Source organism: Psammomys obesus, unplaced genomic scaffold, assembly GCF_907164565.1.
Source record: "Psammomys obesus unplaced genomic scaffold, mPsaObe1.curated_primary_1811, whole genome shotgun sequence".
In the NCBI taxonomy this organism is placed as follows: domain Eukaryota; kingdom Metazoa; phylum Chordata; class Mammalia; order Rodentia; family Muridae; genus Psammomys; species Psammomys obesus.
This window is the reverse complement of record NW_026596039.1, coordinates 12,868,876-12,886,800: the sequence shown is the minus strand read 5'-3', so window position 1 is coordinate 12,886,800 and position 17,925 is coordinate 12,868,876. Positions and strand designations below refer to the sequence as shown.

The 17,925-nt window shown below is 40.1% G+C and overlaps 1 protein-coding gene across 1 annotated transcript; it reads right to left on the bottom strand.

The window, feature by feature from the left end:
* Positions 1–2,960: 2,960 nt before the first annotated feature.
* Btg4 (BTG anti-proliferation factor 4) lies at positions 2,961–6,997 on the bottom strand. Its single transcript, XM_055622393.1, has 4 exons — positions 6,825–6,997; positions 6,248–6,385; positions 5,433–5,631; positions 2,961–3,203 (listed from the first exon to the last, which is right to left on the bottom strand). Exons 1-4 carry the CDS (start codon positions 6,995–6,997, stop codon positions 2,961–2,963), a joined length of 753 nt encoding a protein of 250 aa, XP_055478368.1.
* Positions 6,998–17,925: the final 10,928 nt, after the last annotated feature.

Below are 17,925 nucleotides of genomic sequence, written 5' to 3'. Positions count from 1 at the left end.
GCCTTACTGTGCTGGGACCACGGGCATACAGGGTTTAATAAGGCTCAACCAGCAGGGTCTGGTTTACACCTTTATACAGCTGACAAGCTCCCCTCTAACATCAACACTCTTAAGTTGTATCAAAAGAGATTAAATATAATAGCTACGCCCAGCACTGAAAACAAATAGACTTTACAGAAGACAGAAGAGACCTTCAACCCTGTGCTACAGTAATGAAAATGATGCACGGAGCTGTCCTCATCAAACAGGATCAAGGACAAGGTCAATAGGGTAATTAGATCAGCACTACAAATAAGAAGATTAATATAAAATCCAAAAGAATCCAGTGAAATAGAAACCCTAAGCCAGGACACAGAAGAAAACTTTTTTTCATGTTTTATACTTAAAAAAAAATAGTTCAAACATTTATAACTAGATGGTTAAAAATACAATGTAGACTATAAAGACAGCCACAAATTAAAATCCAAAATGCTTTAGAACTAAAAGTAAAAACAAGAAACAGAGCGAACAAGACTGAGATTCAAATTGACAGAAGAGAGGCTTAAGAAAATCTGATTTTTTAAAATGAAAGAAAAAAGATTAAAGTGGTCAAATAAATAGATGAAAGGAAAAAAAAACATTATGAAGATGGTTGATGTCCATGAAAATGGAAGAAGAATGACATGTATAAAGGTGAAATTGCTATTCCTTTGGGGGTTTGAAAGAAGATGGCCCCGTAGACTTGCTTCCCAGTTGGTGGCCATTTGGGAAGGATTATAAACAAAAAGCTATATGAATAATTATCCCTGGAAACAATATAAACATTACACCTTGACATTTAAAAATGACATGGCTCAACTAGAGAAATGGCTCAGCCGTGAAGAGAACTGCTCTTGCAGAACACCCTGGTTTGGTTTCCAGCACTCACGCTGCAGCTCATAGCAATCTGCATCTCCAGTTCCAGGGGATCTGATGCCTTCTTGTAGCCTTGTTGCTAAAATTCCTTTCCAGGAGAGACAAGCAACATACACAGGTGTGATTCCACCAAAGTCCACTAGGGGAAACAATGAGTTTACTAGGCTTCCTTACAGCATAGGCGAGGGGTGTGGGGTGCTCCTTCCCCAAAAGACCACAGCAGAAAAGTATTACTCAGCAGGGATGAAGGCTTCCCTGTGCCCATATGGTTGCTGGCCCCTTCCCCAATCTTCCCCAGCCTATGTACTCCAATAACCCTGGAAGGTCACATTTAACAACAACAACAATAAAAAAAAAAAAAAAAAAAGGCAGGCTTGCATACAACAGTGGTAAGGGAGTGGCTGGATACTCAGGTGAGGCTCTCTGCCCCTCTCTGGGGGAGTATGAACAGTCAAAGCACCCAGATGGGATAGTCTTGCACAAGGAAACAAAACTTGATACCCCAAGATGGAGATTACTTGACTCGGAGGCTCAGAACAGGCCTCTATGGGCACCAGGCACATACATACACACAGGCCAACACTCATACACATGACTTTTTAAAATCTTTTTTAAATGGCATGGGAAGGAGCTAGAGAGATGGATTTTATAAAGTGTTTGGTGAACTTGGTTTCAGCTCCCCAACACCCACTTAAAGAGCCAGGCACTACTGCATGAGCCTGCAATCCCAGCATGGGGGAGGTGGGGACAGAGGATTGTAAACCAGCCCTCCAGCCACTCAGCAAGCCATAAGTTCAGGGAGAGACCATGTCTCCAAAAATGACAAGAGCAATTGACGAGACACCCAGCACAGACCCCTGACCTTCACAAACAAGTGTACACACAGGCACACACACAAAGACATCGTGAATAAGTGACAAAAAGTTAAAAATCCTAACTCCAGATGGTGGTCAGAGCAATGACAAATACATATAAAAGTTTTAGGTACTGCACCAACCTGATGTTGAATTCCAGATAAAAGTTAAGAAATTCGCTACTTTGCTGTGGAAAAGCTTTGAGCCATTTCAGGGCCACTGTCAATTTCACATCAAGGTTGTTAGCGGTTTTTTTAAAAATCAAATAAGACCAAATTTAAATACTGAATGTGTAGCCCTTTTAGCATGTGTCCTTGCTTAACTGTGTATTCTTTTTTTTTTTTTTAAGATTTTTACGTTTACATATTTGGGCAAGGGCATGCAGGAGCCGCGGTATACATGTGGAGCTCAGAGGACAACTGGGGGTCAGTTCGCCCCTTTACCACATGTGTCTTGAGAACCGAATTCAGGTGACAGATGTGGTGGCAAGTGTAAAGTCCCTTTTTCTACTGAGCCAGCTGGAAGCCCTGGGTACCCATTCCTAAATATGCACATCTGTAACATGGCCACCATTTAATATTAGTAGGGGTCGCCCGTCGGCTCACTAATAGGAATTGTTAGTTCTTTTGGTAGCACATGTCTTGGCTTAGTTTGGATTCTTTATAAGAAGCAGGTAACACTTTTATAAAACATATCATATCAATAAATTTAATAATTTTAGTCTAAAATTAAACTTTTCAAAAGACATAATGAGGGAATTCTCTTATCTTTAAAAAAAACAATCTAACGTCTTAACAGATTTATAAAATAGACTGATTACAACAAATAACAAAGGTGAATCCAGAATGCTTTTCCACCAGGATCACTCTTCATTAACCGAAAACCTACTTTTAAAACGACTAAGGAAGAAACAAAAGACTTATAACTTTCGTGAAACAAACTGAATCAGGATTTTGTTTAAAAACACAGTGCATTTATTTCAACTCTTCCTTCCCATAATTCATTTCACTTTATCAGAGGCAGCGTCTCTGTTCTACTACTTTACTAGGCACATGTACTCACTAGTGTTACACAGAATTTTATATAAAGTTAAAGGAGAATTAAAAGTAGCTAAAAGCCAAGTGGCGACCTGTGCGCGAGGATGACCTTGTACACTCTCGCCCCTGATGCCATCCTTTTTTTTTCTGTTGGGGGAATTTCTTGACGTTGGCCTCATTTTTGCTTTAGGGAAGACAAGGCCTCGTCTCCAAGCTCGCCTGGTGCTGCGTGACCACTGTGCAGCTGTGCGTTGACCCAGTGGTACCTGTCCACCCGCCGCCCAGCAGGCCTGCAGCACTTAGAGTTCTTGGGCACGGGGTGGTAAGCAGGCCCCAGGAGGCCCCCAGGACCATCTGGCAAATGCTTTCTACGGGGGAGGTAGAGCCATGGTTGGAAGGACTGTTTGAAGTTTTCAACCTGGGAAGGAAAAAAAAAAAGACAGGAAACACAATACATGAAGATCACTGGACTGATAGGCAGCTCTTAAGACTACGAGCCCATGACTCAGAAATCAAAAGCATAGGGATTGGAAATTTAGAAATCAGATAATCACCTACAGAAAATCCCCAGTATTTCATACGCCTTTTAGACCATCGTTAATTTTTATCTATCTTTAACAAATGAATTTTTTGTTTTGTTTTGTTTTCATGTAGTTGGATGTTTTGCCTAAGTGTGTTTGTATACCACACGCATGCCTGGTGCCTACTGAGACCAGCTGAAGCTGGAAGAGGGTGTCAGACTCCCCATGACTAGACTTACAGTTGGCTGTGAGCCACGATGTGAGTGCTGGGAATTGGATGTGGGTCCTCTAAAATATCAGCTAAGCCGTTTCTCCAGCCCTTAAATTCCTCAATGAAACTAAAAATATTTCAGCTGTATCACAGTAAGGCCTTTAATGCCAGCTACTTGGAGAGCTGAGGTAGGAAGATCAGAAGTTTATGGCCTGCTTAGGGAAATTAGTGATACCTCCTCTCAAAAAAGGAAAGATAACAAGCTAGGGCTGGAAACGTGGTCCAGCATCCAAGTGGGTGCCTGTCACGCTAGGTTCAATCCCTAGCACCATACAGAAAAGATACAGCATAAAGCATTTCACATATCTATCTCTGGTTCAATCCTGACCCCTGCCAGCCTGTTCCAAAACTGCCTAAAAATTATCCCATCATAAACATGTCAAGCAATTGACAGCAATGGTTTATAGACCACACTCTGAAAAGATACTACCATAGCACGATTTAGCCCAGCAAAGATCTGAACTCCAGAAGGAAGACACCTCCCTACAAATGAGATGTTACACAGTATCACTAAACGGAGTGTGGAAACACACAGCTGGAATCCCAGTTCTCAGGCAATTACTATGCGCGCGCACACACACTTAAAAACTAAAGGAAAATGTTTCTCAGTAATATAAAAGTTAGTGTTTCTGACCTGTGATATACGATAATACAAAAGGACTTCATGAAATTTCATGAGACAATATTGAACACTTAATTTCATTAGTATTATCTATCTAGTACACACATTGCTTTTTAAATTACTTGTTTTTTTATGAGAACAGGCCAATTTTAGAGAAAATAATAAAGCAGATAGTAGAACTAGTGAATTTTTTTTAAAATGTGAACATTAAGCCATATATTTGGAATCAGTAGGCTATCCATATTTAATGGCCTAGAATTCCATGTCTAAGAATCCAGTCATAAGAAATAACTTTAAAAAAAAAAAAAAGAAGTAGCTTCTATAATGATGTCAAATTTTAAGGTTTTTTTTTTTTTTAATAAATCAATGTGGAAATAATGTAAAGTACTGGCTGGTAACTGTCAAAAGACAAACAACTGAACGTTAGCATAAGTGGTTAAGATGGAAGCACGAATACTAACATTGACCAAGAATCTCTTTAAGTTTGTGTTTCTCAAATGGGCCATGAAATCAGCTTAAGATGCCTGAAATTATCTACTGAACTCTGTCAGAGGTATTGCAGTGAGGGGTTCCTGGTAAATTTTAGTATTGTTTCCTGCAATTTATTTCTATATAATATGTAACTATCTCTATTGAGGGTTATGATTTTGTTGGTTTTGATAGTGTGAGTGTTTTGTTTTTCAGATAAGCAGCCTTAAAACTGGCTACATCTTTTTAAAAAGTTTTTTATTATTATTATTATTATTATTGTTTTGTGAGAACGAGCTCCACTAAGGCCAAAATGACAGTACTCTGGCCTTAGATAGTCCAGGCTTTCTATGAATGACATGTCATTTTGACTAACGAAGCCTACCAAACTGAGCAAGGAGCCACATATGTTCAATCACAGCACTCAAGCAGGTGAGAGGCAGGAGGCTCACAAATTACAGGCCAGCCTGGGCTATTTAAGGCGTCTCAAATTTAAAAACAAAACACACTAGGTATTACAGTTTACTCTGAAGGAAACCCAGCTGTTTCAAGCACTATGTGAAGAAAAAAGGCAACAAAAGGCCATGTCACTTCAGAACTTGGTCAAGTGGCAATGGTATCCAAAAGGGTAGGGGGACAGAAAAGGTTCTGCCAAAATACTGACGTTGGGAGAGGGCTTATCTTTACCGTTTCACTGCTTTCTGCTCTTTTTCTAACATTCTCCTTAGAATTAGAAGAGAAGAAAGGAATTATACCACACACAACCTGGTAGATGCTTTTCGGGTTGTTGACTTTGGGGATGACTTGGGGCTCACTGCTGCAGCTTTCTTCGTCAGAAGATGTGCTAGAAGAGCAGTCCACTGTGGCTCTGTTAACTGCGCAGCTGATATGCTGAGCTAGTTCCCAGTTCTCCCATCTGCCTTTAAAAGAAGCAATTGTAAAGGGATGCTTTTTCTCACCATACCTAAGCAGGAAAAAAAAATTACTCATTAGAGATTCAACTTCCCACAGATTTGATCTCTAATTGAGTCTGGAGACAACAGGCTAACTTTAACTTTTATAAAGCCATTTTAAAGGTCCTGGCTCTTTTAAAAGAGTACATTGAATGATATTATAACCTGAAACTACTATGATGTTACAATTAGTGAGCCTATCCTGTAACAATTTACCCAGTCAGAAAGAAAACAAAAACAAAACCAGAAACAACAAAAAAACAACCTTTTTATTCTTTTGGATCAATTCATGGACAAATCAATTAATTGTCCACCGTGTTAGATGGTTCCCCTGACTTCCTGGTGTTCCCTGTGGTATTTAAAGGCTGCAAATCTGCAGTATGCAATCGGTTGCAATGACCCAAGTCACTGCAAACACACTACAGTGCCTTTGTGCTTGCCAATTCAACCATCCCTAATGGAAACGGGTGTTGGCTAGTAAAAGTTTACATCGGAAACCATGATCAAATAGTGCCCTTGTTGCTAAGCCAATGCTTTGGGCATCATCTTTCACAGAGGTACACAGAGCTGTCTAAACAACCTAAGGTTTGTCGGGCTCACCAAGCACACAACCACGAAATTACTCACCTACAGCACACCTCAAAGGGATCGACCCATATGGTCATCTCCTTTGGAAGTCCCAGGTGAAAAAAATTCACATTACTCTCAGAACAAGCCCTTTCTAAAATGGGGTCTTTGTTCTCATTGTTGTTTATCCTGATACACCTGAGGAGGATACAAAGCAAGAAAGGACAAGGAAAGTATGTTGATAGGTGTTCCAGCAGGAAATCACACAGCGGGGGGGGGGGGGTACAGCTCCTGCCCTACCCACATCTTTTCCTCTTCCTCCCCTACCCTGCATGCTTACAAATGCAGTCAAACTTCATTAACTTTTGCTACAATGACGCAGAACGGGTATCTTGACATTAAGCCACACTGTCAGGCCACCAGACGCTCATGGTCTATCTTTTATGGCAAACAGATGAGAGTCGTACCTCACTTACAGGTGTGCAGACTCCGGCCTATGCCACCCATCACACCTCGTTAAATCCATGTTCAAACAAACTAACGGAAGCCCACAAAACGCCCCTTACTTGAGGACAAACAACACAATTGTTGCATTCCTCGCCGGTGCCTCCCTCCCTTGGGCCGCAGGAGCTCTCACCTAAAAGCCTGCCCCTTGGAAGGGCAGTCAGGGTGCCAGTGACCTCTGTACTTTTCAAACAAGATAGTCATCAGCTTTAGTGCAAAGACTTCTATCTGTTTTGTACTCAATTTCTCGTGCTTTTTCACCAATCTCGTGACAAAAAAAACTGCCGTTGCAATTTCATCTCTCATGATTCCAAAGCAGTCTGCGTAGAGACCTGAAGCCATTGAAAGCAAGAAGGGGTCACAGAGGAGCCAAGGTTTAGCTCAACAGCAGCATGCCATTGCCGGCTGGGAATTTCATATGCCTTAAACTTAAATTGTTTTTGAGGGGGGAAGGAAAATCCTCAGTGAACTAAGTGCATCAACCCAACAAAATGCCTCTTCAACCTTCCTGTTTTCACACTTTTCCAAAAGATTTCAAGACAAGGTTTCTCTGTGTTGTCCTGGCTGTCCTGGACTCGCTTGTAGATCAGGCTGGCCTTGAATTCACAGAGATCTGCCTGCCTCTGCCTCTGCCTCTGCCGCTGCCTCCCTGAGTGCTGGGATTACAGGCATGTGCCACCTCTACCTGGCTGAAAACACTGTTTTTAAAAGTTTAAAACAATTAAGTAAGCAAGATGCAACATAAGTACAAAGCTACTAAGGTGGACAGTAAGATATACTAGCTGAAGCCACTAATGTGGTCAGTAGCAGCCACTTTAAGAACATACTTACAAAGAGTCAAGAATTCAGGCTTCAGAGGACTGCGGTTGGAAAATATGGCTTACAAAGTTGCACACTAAAAGTTAAGATTAATAAAAACACATTACATTACACTTGTTAGTAAAATTTCTTTGGTTTCCCCAAAATAGCAGGCCAAGGTACACTACTCATTGCCAGCTATAGCCCGAGTCTGCTTAGTGAGGTGTGGGCGGCTCCATCTACTCTTGACTCTTAAGGCTGATTGGCAGGCCACCCACACAGGTGCCATCCACTAGGCTAATCGCCCAGCTTTTCCCAGGACTCGCTGATTCCCCCATGGCAAGTACAGACTGTTCTCGAAAGTGTTCAAAGATTTTCAAAATGAATTTATAGTTTCTGTTTTGCTAGTAAAATGTGATCATTTATGACAAATAGTAAAAATCCTGCCTTCTCCCTCTCTATATACTGTACTTTCCAATAATTTTACCTTTGTCAACATAGTGAAGAATTTATTCTTGGATTTTGTTAAAATATAAAACCTAACTAAGCCAATCTTTTGTTAAACATCCTTATGTTGACTACATACTGGTTTTTGCTTTTTTTTTTTTTTTCCTAATCAAATGTTCATTTGCAGAATAAGTAGACAAGCTTATTCTCACTCATCCTCAAAGAGTAAGTGAGGCCTCCTGGCTAGAGCTTACTTACTGAGTTGCTTATTTGAGATGTAGAGTCTTAGACATTAATCTCAGATCAGCTTAAGTGGCCTCCAAACGGCAAGGTATGGCATACCTCTCAATATTTAACAAAGTCCCCCAGACGATTCCTTATACCCATTCCCTAGGTATGTGTATGTGTGTGTATGTGTGTGTGTGTGTGTGTGTGTGTGTGTATGTAACACTCACAGTGGCCACTATACTCATCAGTGAAGAAGAACTGACTCTAACCAGAAAGCCTATTTCATATCCAAAAAAAGCTCCAGACAGCAGCCAGACCTTATAAAGGGCCAAATCCCTCACCTCCGTGTTGTGCCTGAGCACCCCAGTCTTCCACACTGGAGCTGCATGGATTGCAAGCGACCCTACACCACGGGGATATTCTGAATGGGAGCTGCTGGCCTGCCAAGGTGTCTCATTTTAGAGGCCGGATTTTCTCAGTTGGTTGGGGGCTGTTCCTGTGGATGCTCACACGGTACAGTATGGCAAGCTCACATATGGATGAGCGTCACCCTGTATGGCAGGCTCACATCCTTTTTTAAAGTATTTGCTCACCGTGCTCCAGGTGTGCCAACTGAAAGGACTAGAGTGGGACTGGAGCCTCCCTTGCCCTGTACGCCATCCTTGGATGCAGCATCAGCTGGCCTACCTTTAATGGCCCAACACCTTACACTACCTTACACTGAATTTGCAAAGGCTCTCTTTTTTTTTTTCACTAACGTTGCTGGTTTTGCCACATCTTCCTCTTCCAGCATGGCAAAAGGTTTAAGAAGTCTGAATTTGCAACTCATCAACCTGCAATCTGTTAACTGAGCGTTAACTGAGTGACACACAGCTGGAATCGCAGCTCTCAAGAAGGCTGGGCAAGGAGGATCTTGAGTTCAGAAGGCAGCTGGGCTACATAATGAGTTCTAGCACAGACTTTGTCGAGAGAGAGAGAGAGAGAGAGAGAGAGAGAGAGAGAGAGAGAGAGAAAGGGAGGAAGGAAGGAAGGAAGGAAGGAAGGAAGGAAGGAAGGAAGGAAGGAAGAAAAAAAGGAAGGAAAGAAAGGAAATATAAAGCAAAACCCTCACTATTCTACAAAATCTTGGCAGCTGGTTTCAAATCCTTATAACTTTCAGTTTCCTGGGTGGTTTAAATGCAGTCTCACAGAGTTTTTATCAAGATTACAGTAGGTGATTAGTACACCTGGCCATAAGCCTGCAGGAGGGTAGTACAGAAGAACAGTTACAAAGAAAATACAATGCAGCTATAAAATCAGTAGTGTGGATTTGAACCCCTGTCCCCCCAGGCTTGATCTTAGGAAATGATTCCACCACTCTGTCCCTCCACTTGGGGGTTATGATAAGAATTAAGTGTGAGACGGTTAGAATGACACCTAGGACTCGGTAATTTTTTTTTTATAAACACTAGATATTATTGCTTCCACTAGCAATTTCTCTGTGTCCTTACAGGGATCTTGCCAAGGTAAAACTGTAAAACTATGTGTGCAGTATTTCACAGACCACCTGGCATAAAGCAAATGCTCAAGTACTGGCCTGTCTTGGTGACAGACACAAATTATTTTATACTTATTTTATTCTCTACCATTTTTTTAATGCTGCCTTGGTTAGGTGGCAGAGAAAACTTCACATTGCAGCTTTTCTGCCACACTGCACTGTGTCGGTTAACTGGCTGAAGGGCTGTGTGTGGAACCCGGGGCCACGGGCATGTTAGGCAAGCACTCAATGAGCCACATTTCTTGTGTGTGTGTGTGTGTGTGTGTGTGTGTGTGTGTGTGTGTGTGTGTGCGCGTGTGTGTCAAATTTGCACTACTGCCACAGTGAATCAAGATTTTGTGATTTAATTATCTCTTTTGGCTCTATGTCATTCGTGTATTTGATCAGAATACCACCTGTGTCTTCCAGGGTACAAGTTGAACAGGATGAGGACCAAGCAAAGGCTTTGACAAAGCCTTGGGCATTACCTCTTCCAATTGCTGTTTCTTTCTCTTCAACCAATTGATTCAGCCATATGCACTGGGAAGAGTCAGTAGTAAAATGAAGATCTCACCGATTACTTTTCAGTTCCATTGGCATTTTCTTAATCTGTGAAGAGAGTAGTACTACCATTAAAAAAAAAAAAAAAATTTAACAAGTCAGGGCCCTCTTGCTCTAAGCAATCTCCACTTTCATAGTATATAGGAGCAATCTGTTTGGTAAGACTTGAGAGTTTTGCCCTGCTTGGGGTAAAGGTCGCTGGTACACAATTTAAGCTGCTTACCGTCTTCCCTGTTTAGGAAAGCCAACCCTTTTGGTGCAATTAGCAACAGCTCTGAAGGGCCATTGTATCTCTGTGGTGTCCCCAGAAGGCAGGCCAAGGTCCCCAGAAGACAGACAGGCCAAGGCCCCAGAAGACAGACAGGCCAAAGCCCATAATGCATCTTGGTCATTGATGGCATCTCTATCTACCCAATCCTATATTTTTCACTTCCCTAAAGCCTCCCACATACAGTTCCCAACTCGGAGTCCGTTTCGCAGGACCCTGTCTCAGACGTTTGGTGCCAGGCATGTTCTGAAGAAGCAGAGTATGAGAGCACTTCCTGGATGGAATGAATACCTTATGACTAGTGGTAATAGAATGTGTATCTGGTTAGCTCCTGGCAAGTTGGAGTGAAACAGGTGTCAAACTCAGGAGTGGTGGAGCAAGATTTAAGTACAGATGTTAGGGACTGTCCTGCATGTTAAATATGCTTGATGTCTGAAAGGTATGAAAATATAAATAGTATAAGGGTCACTGAGGTAGACAAGGAGCACTGAGATAGATGGCTGAGTACCTTGTAATCTAAGAATGACCATCTATAATCAAATTAAACTTAATTCAAGTTCAGTGTTTATATATGTACTATGTCTAAAACATATGAAGAAAAAACAAAAGCGAAACTGGGACTTGAATAATCTTCTACCCGCTCAGTATCTTATTTATTTAAGCCATCCATGATATATTTCTCATTCTTTCCTCATGACAGAGGTTCCCAAACTGCAATGCTTTGGAATCACCTTAAGAATACTGGGCCGCCTCCTATCCCCTGACACGATTGACTGAACTAGAAATAAGTAAAAACCTGCACATTAGTAATTTTATTTAATTTCAAGATCTTTATTACTTTCTGCACTAAAATCAATGTGGATAAGACCTTCCATTTTCAATACACTGTGTTACCCCTGTACAAATGGAAACAAAAGAAGCTTAATGCTTCAACAGCAATACGGCTGTTAATATCTGTAAACAGCAATTCAGTTCTGGGTCACTTTTTTCCAAAGTTGACAGCAGATCTAAAGTTTTAAAGATTCAGATTACATATAGACCAATAGCAGACTGTCCTGCATCAACAGCAGTGACAGCTTGTCCAGGCTCTGCAGCCCATTTGAGTGAAATTGTAGTGATGCCTGCACTCAACCTCAAGATTTTTAAAGGCTCCCCAACTGGTTCAGTGTGCAGCACCGGTAAAGGTCATTAGCCCAAAGCCACCTTGCTGCCAAGGGGAGTTTCAAATCTATTTTACACACTTAGTTACTCAACAATGCCCAAAGAAATTATTATGGTAATTCACATAATTTATTCTCATATTCTCTCGCCATTTACCAGGCTAACTTTTACAAAGTGTGTTTCTAATTGTGTTAGAAATGGCAAAACTAGGTTTCCCATAATAAGGGTACCAGGGACTATTTCTGACAGGAATTCAATGGCAGGCTCTTTGACGTCCCCACCCCGCAAGGGAGGAGCAGCCCTGCTAGGCTACAGAGGAGAACTTTGCAGCCAGTCCTGAAGATAACTGATAAAATAGGGTCAGATGAAAGGGGAGGAGGTCCTCCCCAGTCAGTGGACTTGGAAAGGGGCAGGGAGGAGATGAGGGAGGGAGGGTGGGATTGGGAGGGAATGAGGGAGCGGGATACAGCTGGGATACAGAGTTAATAAAATATAACTAATGTAACTAATAATAAAAATTTTTTTAAATGTTATTACATTAAAAAATGGCAAAACTAAAAATTCAGACTCACTGCATATTGCTAAAATAGAACATGCTCCTGAACTCAGGCAATGCAGACATTAACAAACATGCTCTCTTCCTTTGAAAATGCCTTCTGTTTGCATTATTAAATTAATGATGCCAAGTGTTTAATAATTCTTTTATGACTTCACCAGCCCAGATGACATACTGTTCGGCTATACTGAGTTGGTGAGGCGCATTCACTGATGAGGTTTTGAACCTTCCCCTAGCCTTATTTTCTGCAACAGGTCCAAGCAGGCCTTGGAAAGTGTGAATAGAATCATACAATAATACTGTACTTATATGTCAGGAAAGAACAATAAAACAGAGTAAACATCACATAACACTTCCTTCAGTTACTTCAGTTGAGCCACGTCAAACACCTGACCTCAGTTTCCTCCTTCATATGACTGACATCTGCCTCTTCTGCTTGACCGGCACTCACTGATTTCCTACTGACCACATTAGACATTGTTGTGTGTTGAGTGGGTTAAACAAAGCACAAAACTCAACTTTCCCTTTTAAGAGATTTATAGTGTACAGAAGGAAAGCAAATATATACATAAGCTATTGTTTAAATTCGGTGCTTTAAAAATGGGATACCCACAAAATGGCTCCAAGTTCTTGGTAACCAAGAAAATATTGAAACAAAAAGTTCAGTGGAATGGTCAGGACAGAAAAAGAAAAACAAAACAAAACAAAACAAACAAACAAAAAAACAAATACTGATTAGTTAAGATTAAAACTGTATTTCCAGTGACAACTAAATGCCCAGTACTAAAAGTCTACTGAAAGGATAGGAGGGGGCTAGTAACATGACTCAATGAGGCTGCCTGTCACCAAGCCTGACAACCTGAGTTCATCCCCAGGTCCCACATGGTGGAAGGAGAGGATTGTCTACCATAAATTGTCCTCTGACCTCCACCTGTGTGCTGTAGTATACAGATGCCCACACATATAAATAAATGTGATTTTAAACAATTTTATAAAGAAAGGATATAAGAACTGAGATCCAACATGGACTGGCCGAAGCAAACCTCCTCATTCATTCATTGTCTGGTTGTTAGATTTTGTGATTTTGTTTGTTTTGGTCTGAGATAGGCTCCTTATGTCGCTGTGGCTAGTTTGGCACTTACTGTGTAGATCAGGCTGGCCTCAAATTGCAGCAATCTTTCTATCAAGTGCTGGGAGGCATGTACCACCATGCCCAGTTTTGAATTCACTTAGCTAAAAAATGCTAAATTTAAAGGACAAAAAAACCCCATAATCTCCACTGTTCATGTGTAATGTCTAAAGTTCCCATGATAGGACAGCTATTCCCTTGCTTAGGATATTGTCTTTTAATGAATTCTTTTCTAAAATGTCAGATGAGTTATCCACAGACCACCTCTGGTGTTCTGTCTGCAGAGGTTTGGGTAAGAGAGCTGAGCCTGGATAGGATGCCATAGAACATGGGGAAAGGAGATTCCAGGCTTCTTGAACGAGGATGATCAGGAAGAAGGGGTGTGGTATGGAAGATAACATTTTACTTTCTGTAACACCTGTGAGTCAAATGCTGTAGAACATGAAAATGGCCTTGTGTGAGGAAGTTTCCAAAATTCAATTTCTCCATATTAAAATACTGAGTTCAACTTGATTGACAAGATGAGGTATATAGTCAAATCCCAAAATGCATCAATTAAAAAGGTAAAGCATGGAGGCAGTTAAGCACACTTGCTGCTCTTGCAGGGGACCCAAGTGTAGCCCCCAGAATCCACATTGTTGGGCAGTTCACAATCGCTTATAGCTCCAGCTCCAAGAGATTGGACGCCACCTTGTATCCTCCTGGGGCACTCACACACGCGTGGCATTTAATCACACAGAACACACACAAAGACATCAAAATAGTAAAAAATATTTCATTAAGAAGTGAAGTGTGGAGCTGGAGAGATGGCTCGGAGGTGGAGAGCACTGGCTGCTCTTCCAGAGGACCCAGGTTCAATTCCCAGCACCCACATGGCAGCTCACAACTCTCTGTAACTCCTGTTCCAGAGGATCTGACTCCCTCACACAGACATTCACGCAGGTAAAACACCAACGCACACAAAATAAAAATAAGAAGTGAAGTATGATTTAGTCCTACACTTGTCTTCTTGATTTTAATTAAACTTTATACAATGAATTTATTTATGATTATAGTAGTTTAAGACAGGGATATTAACTTTACTAGAATTATTAAAGCATATTGTGCAAATCAATGGGTTTCGCTGAAGGGTTTCATCCTTCCACATCTAATAAACCCCCTTGTGCTTTCAGCTCTTTCCTTTTCAGTTGCCACATGGGATGGAAACACATGATGCTTGTCTTTCTGTGTCTAGTTTATTTCACTTTTTATGATATTCCCAGTTTCCATCCATTTCCCTGCAAATGCCATGATTTTATTTTTTCTGGCTAACCACTATTGCTATACGTATACTGTATTTTATTTATCCCTTAATGAGCACCTGGGTTGATTGTGCAACCTTTCTGTAATGTACAGCACCTCAGTAAATATGAGTGTTCAGGTATTTACTTCAGAAAAGAAATTTCAAAAGTACCTAAACTGAACATTAATTGTGATGGATTTATGATGTAATGACCAGAATTATAGTTATCCCTACTTAATTTTTTTGAGACCCTTAATTTTTTTTGAGGGTCTCGCTGTGTAGTCCTGGCTGGCTAGGAACACATGGAGATCTGCCTGCCTCTGCCTCCCAAGCATTGATATAAAAGGTGTGTTCCACCCTACCTGGCTTCTGTTTAATTTCTTTACTGTCCAAGTTAGATTCATAGGCTTACCTATTCATTTGCAAATGTGTGTCACTGCTAATAAAATGTTTTAGCAAAAAGTCAGTGTCAGTGAAAACTTATATCTGTTAACAGAATAAATAGAACTATTTCATAAAACAATGAGCGGGTTTTATGCATCATATATAAAGCCAATCTCATTGCATTCAAACTACACTTAAAGAAAATAACATTAATTGTTGAAACATAATTTCCAAGTTGTAAGTTAAAAACCAAGGCAGAGTGTAAGGAATGTTTATACACAGCAGATACTAAGTAATAAATGTGAATGTGACAGCATTGTCTTAAGTAATACAAATAAAAAGTACAGGTGATGATATTTTTATTAGTGGAAGATACTATCTGTAGACTGAATATATTGAGTTCAAAAGAGAACAGGAAGAAAGAAAATGAGGTGAAGGCACCTTGAGATATTTTCCCAGGAGGTAGGTTTTTGAGCTTTAAACAGGATATAGATGAGCTAAAAGAAGAGAAGTTGGCATAAGCCCAGCTAAATGTAAACACAATAAAATCCTTCAGTATATGTTATGGATTTAGAGGAAATAAAGAAATGAGTTATATAATTGTTAAACTATGTAGAAGTTTCACACAGGAATAAAAAAAGCTTAAATGTTAAATGAGGACAGTAAAAATAAATGCAGGAATAAGAGTACACGAGTAATGCCTATAAGAATGGTATAAATTATTTTCATTCTTGTAAATAAATTAGTTGACAATGTAGTTTCCTATTTGGGCTTCACAGAGTTAAGAATACATGCTCAACCTCTTAAAGAAAATAAACTCTCTTCAACAACACACCTGGATAACCAGATAGCTGTTCTGAAACCCCCAAATTACTTTTACAAACTGGAAATCTACCTGAGATCTGCTTAAGTGACAGAAGCCAATCTATAGCCAGGGAAGTTAATCTGCCTACAAACACCCTAGAAAGGACCATCTTATTTAGCATGTACCTGGGTTTAATCCCTGCACAAAAAATAAAATAAAGAATAAAAGAATGGCATTCCACTGTTGATCACTTACTCCATCTTTCCTGAATGAACCATAACAAGTGAGAATAAGCTGTCATACCCTTTGGAGACTTCATTCAATTCTTTGACTTTAATTTTCACAGTTTCAGAAACCTGCTAATCCCTCTTTTTAATTCTGACCTCTTTCCAGAGGTCCAGCTTAAATACTTAACCTCCTCAGGCTGGAGAGATGGCTCAGAGGTTAAGAGCACTGGCTGCTCTTCCAGAGGTCTTCAGTTCAATTCCCAGCACCCACATGGTGTCTCTCAACCATCTCTACTGGATCTGATGCCCTCTTCTGACATGCCTGCATACATGCAGATAGAACACTCATACTTTAAATAAATAAAATCTTAGAAAAAAAAAACAGTTAAAAAATACTTAACCTCATTACGATGTTGATGTTCTTCCATAGCCCAAACCCAGCCTTGCCTAGACCCAAACTCACTGCAAACCTTCTCTGACTCTGTTCCACTCAGCTCCTCAAATTTGCCCCTGGGAATTGGTAACTGACCTTGTTAAATTGTTAACCAACCACTGAAACCTGTAAAATTTCTTTTACAAAATCTCTTCCTTATCCTGTATTTCCTCCATCCCTCCATATTCAGATTTGTTAAAAAATCATATACTATATTGAATCTCAGCCTCCTCTGCAATCTATAATACTTTAACCCCATAAGGCAACATACAATTTGTATACATCAGGGGTCCTCCAGGCAGAAGAATGATATGAATATCCTTCTCTAGACCAGAATTTCTGGTCTTCCAGGCCTACCTCCTACTATACTTGAGTTAACACCATTTTTTTCTATGCATCCCTCTTTTGGTCCCATATTTTGGTGCTTTTTCTTATGCTTTCCCCAAATGTTGACAATAACAGACTTAGCACTAGAATTCAAGATTCCTTAAGCACTTATCAATCTAACTCCTTTGACATTTAACATAGTTTATGTGATATAAATATATTATCTAAGCATTTTATGCATCAATATATTAATTTATACATCAATATTATGATGTGTTAATATTAACATAATTTAGCTCTCTTAAAATTATCTATATAAGAAAACTGTCTATCCCTCCCAATTAAACCACATCTCTGGAGACTGTCCCTTGAGATAGTAAATATACAAGAATTGTTCCTGCTGTTGAGCCACAAGACCTCCATCAACCTTAACTAGGAAGCCATTTTGTTAGATTGTTTCTGATTTGCCTAAAAGATAAATTGACACTTGATACTGAAAGCAACTATTGGTTAATCCATAAATGTAAACAAGAAGCTAATTAAGAGCCTAGTGCACTCTTCCTAATGAGAGTCCCTTGGGATGGAACCAGAAGCATTCCAGCTCAGATAAAGACCTCCTCTCATGATTAAACAGATTCATTGATTTGTAGTTTTTCAAAGGCTAAATTGACTTCAACTCAGTCTTGATTCAACTTACAAACTAGTCTGAAACATACTATCATGAATATTAATATGGTTATCTGACATTTGATAGTCTATATAAAAAAACGTGGTTTTATTTCCTAGGAAAGACTGTGCATTTTAAAAATAAGTTTTAAATGAAGCTGCTAAAGAGAATTTCTTTCTAATTAGTGTCATTTGTCACTTCTTCCTCCTGTAACAAGAACCTTCAAAAGCTGTAGAAATAGCCAGCAATTGGGAGGTGGTATCAAGAAGATCAAGAGTTCAAGACTAGCCTGAACTAATTGAGTCGCTGTCTAAAAACAGCCAACCAAAGAAAAGAGAGAAAATGTTTAGATGGTGTGTTTCTGTGTGCCAGAGGGAAGAAGTCACCTACCTCTACCTCTCTAGCCTTTTACCTAGGATAGTAAATTAAGTCAATATAAAGTTGT

Excerpts from the sequence above, each read along its gene's own strand:
- Btg4 (XM_055622393.1), bottom strand. The coding sequence starts at position 6,997 with ATGAGAGATGAAATTGCAACGGCAGTTTTTTTTGTCACGAGATTGGTG. Across the intron at positions 6,386-6,824 it reads TCCAAGGGGCAGGCTTTTAG|GTGTATCAGGATAAACAACA; the intron begins GTGAGAGCTCCT and ends TATCCTCCTCAG. Across the intron at positions 3,204-5,432 it reads ACCCGAAAAGCATCTACCAG|GTTGAAAACTTCAAACAGTC; the intron begins GTTGTGTGTGGT and ends TTTCCTTCCCAG.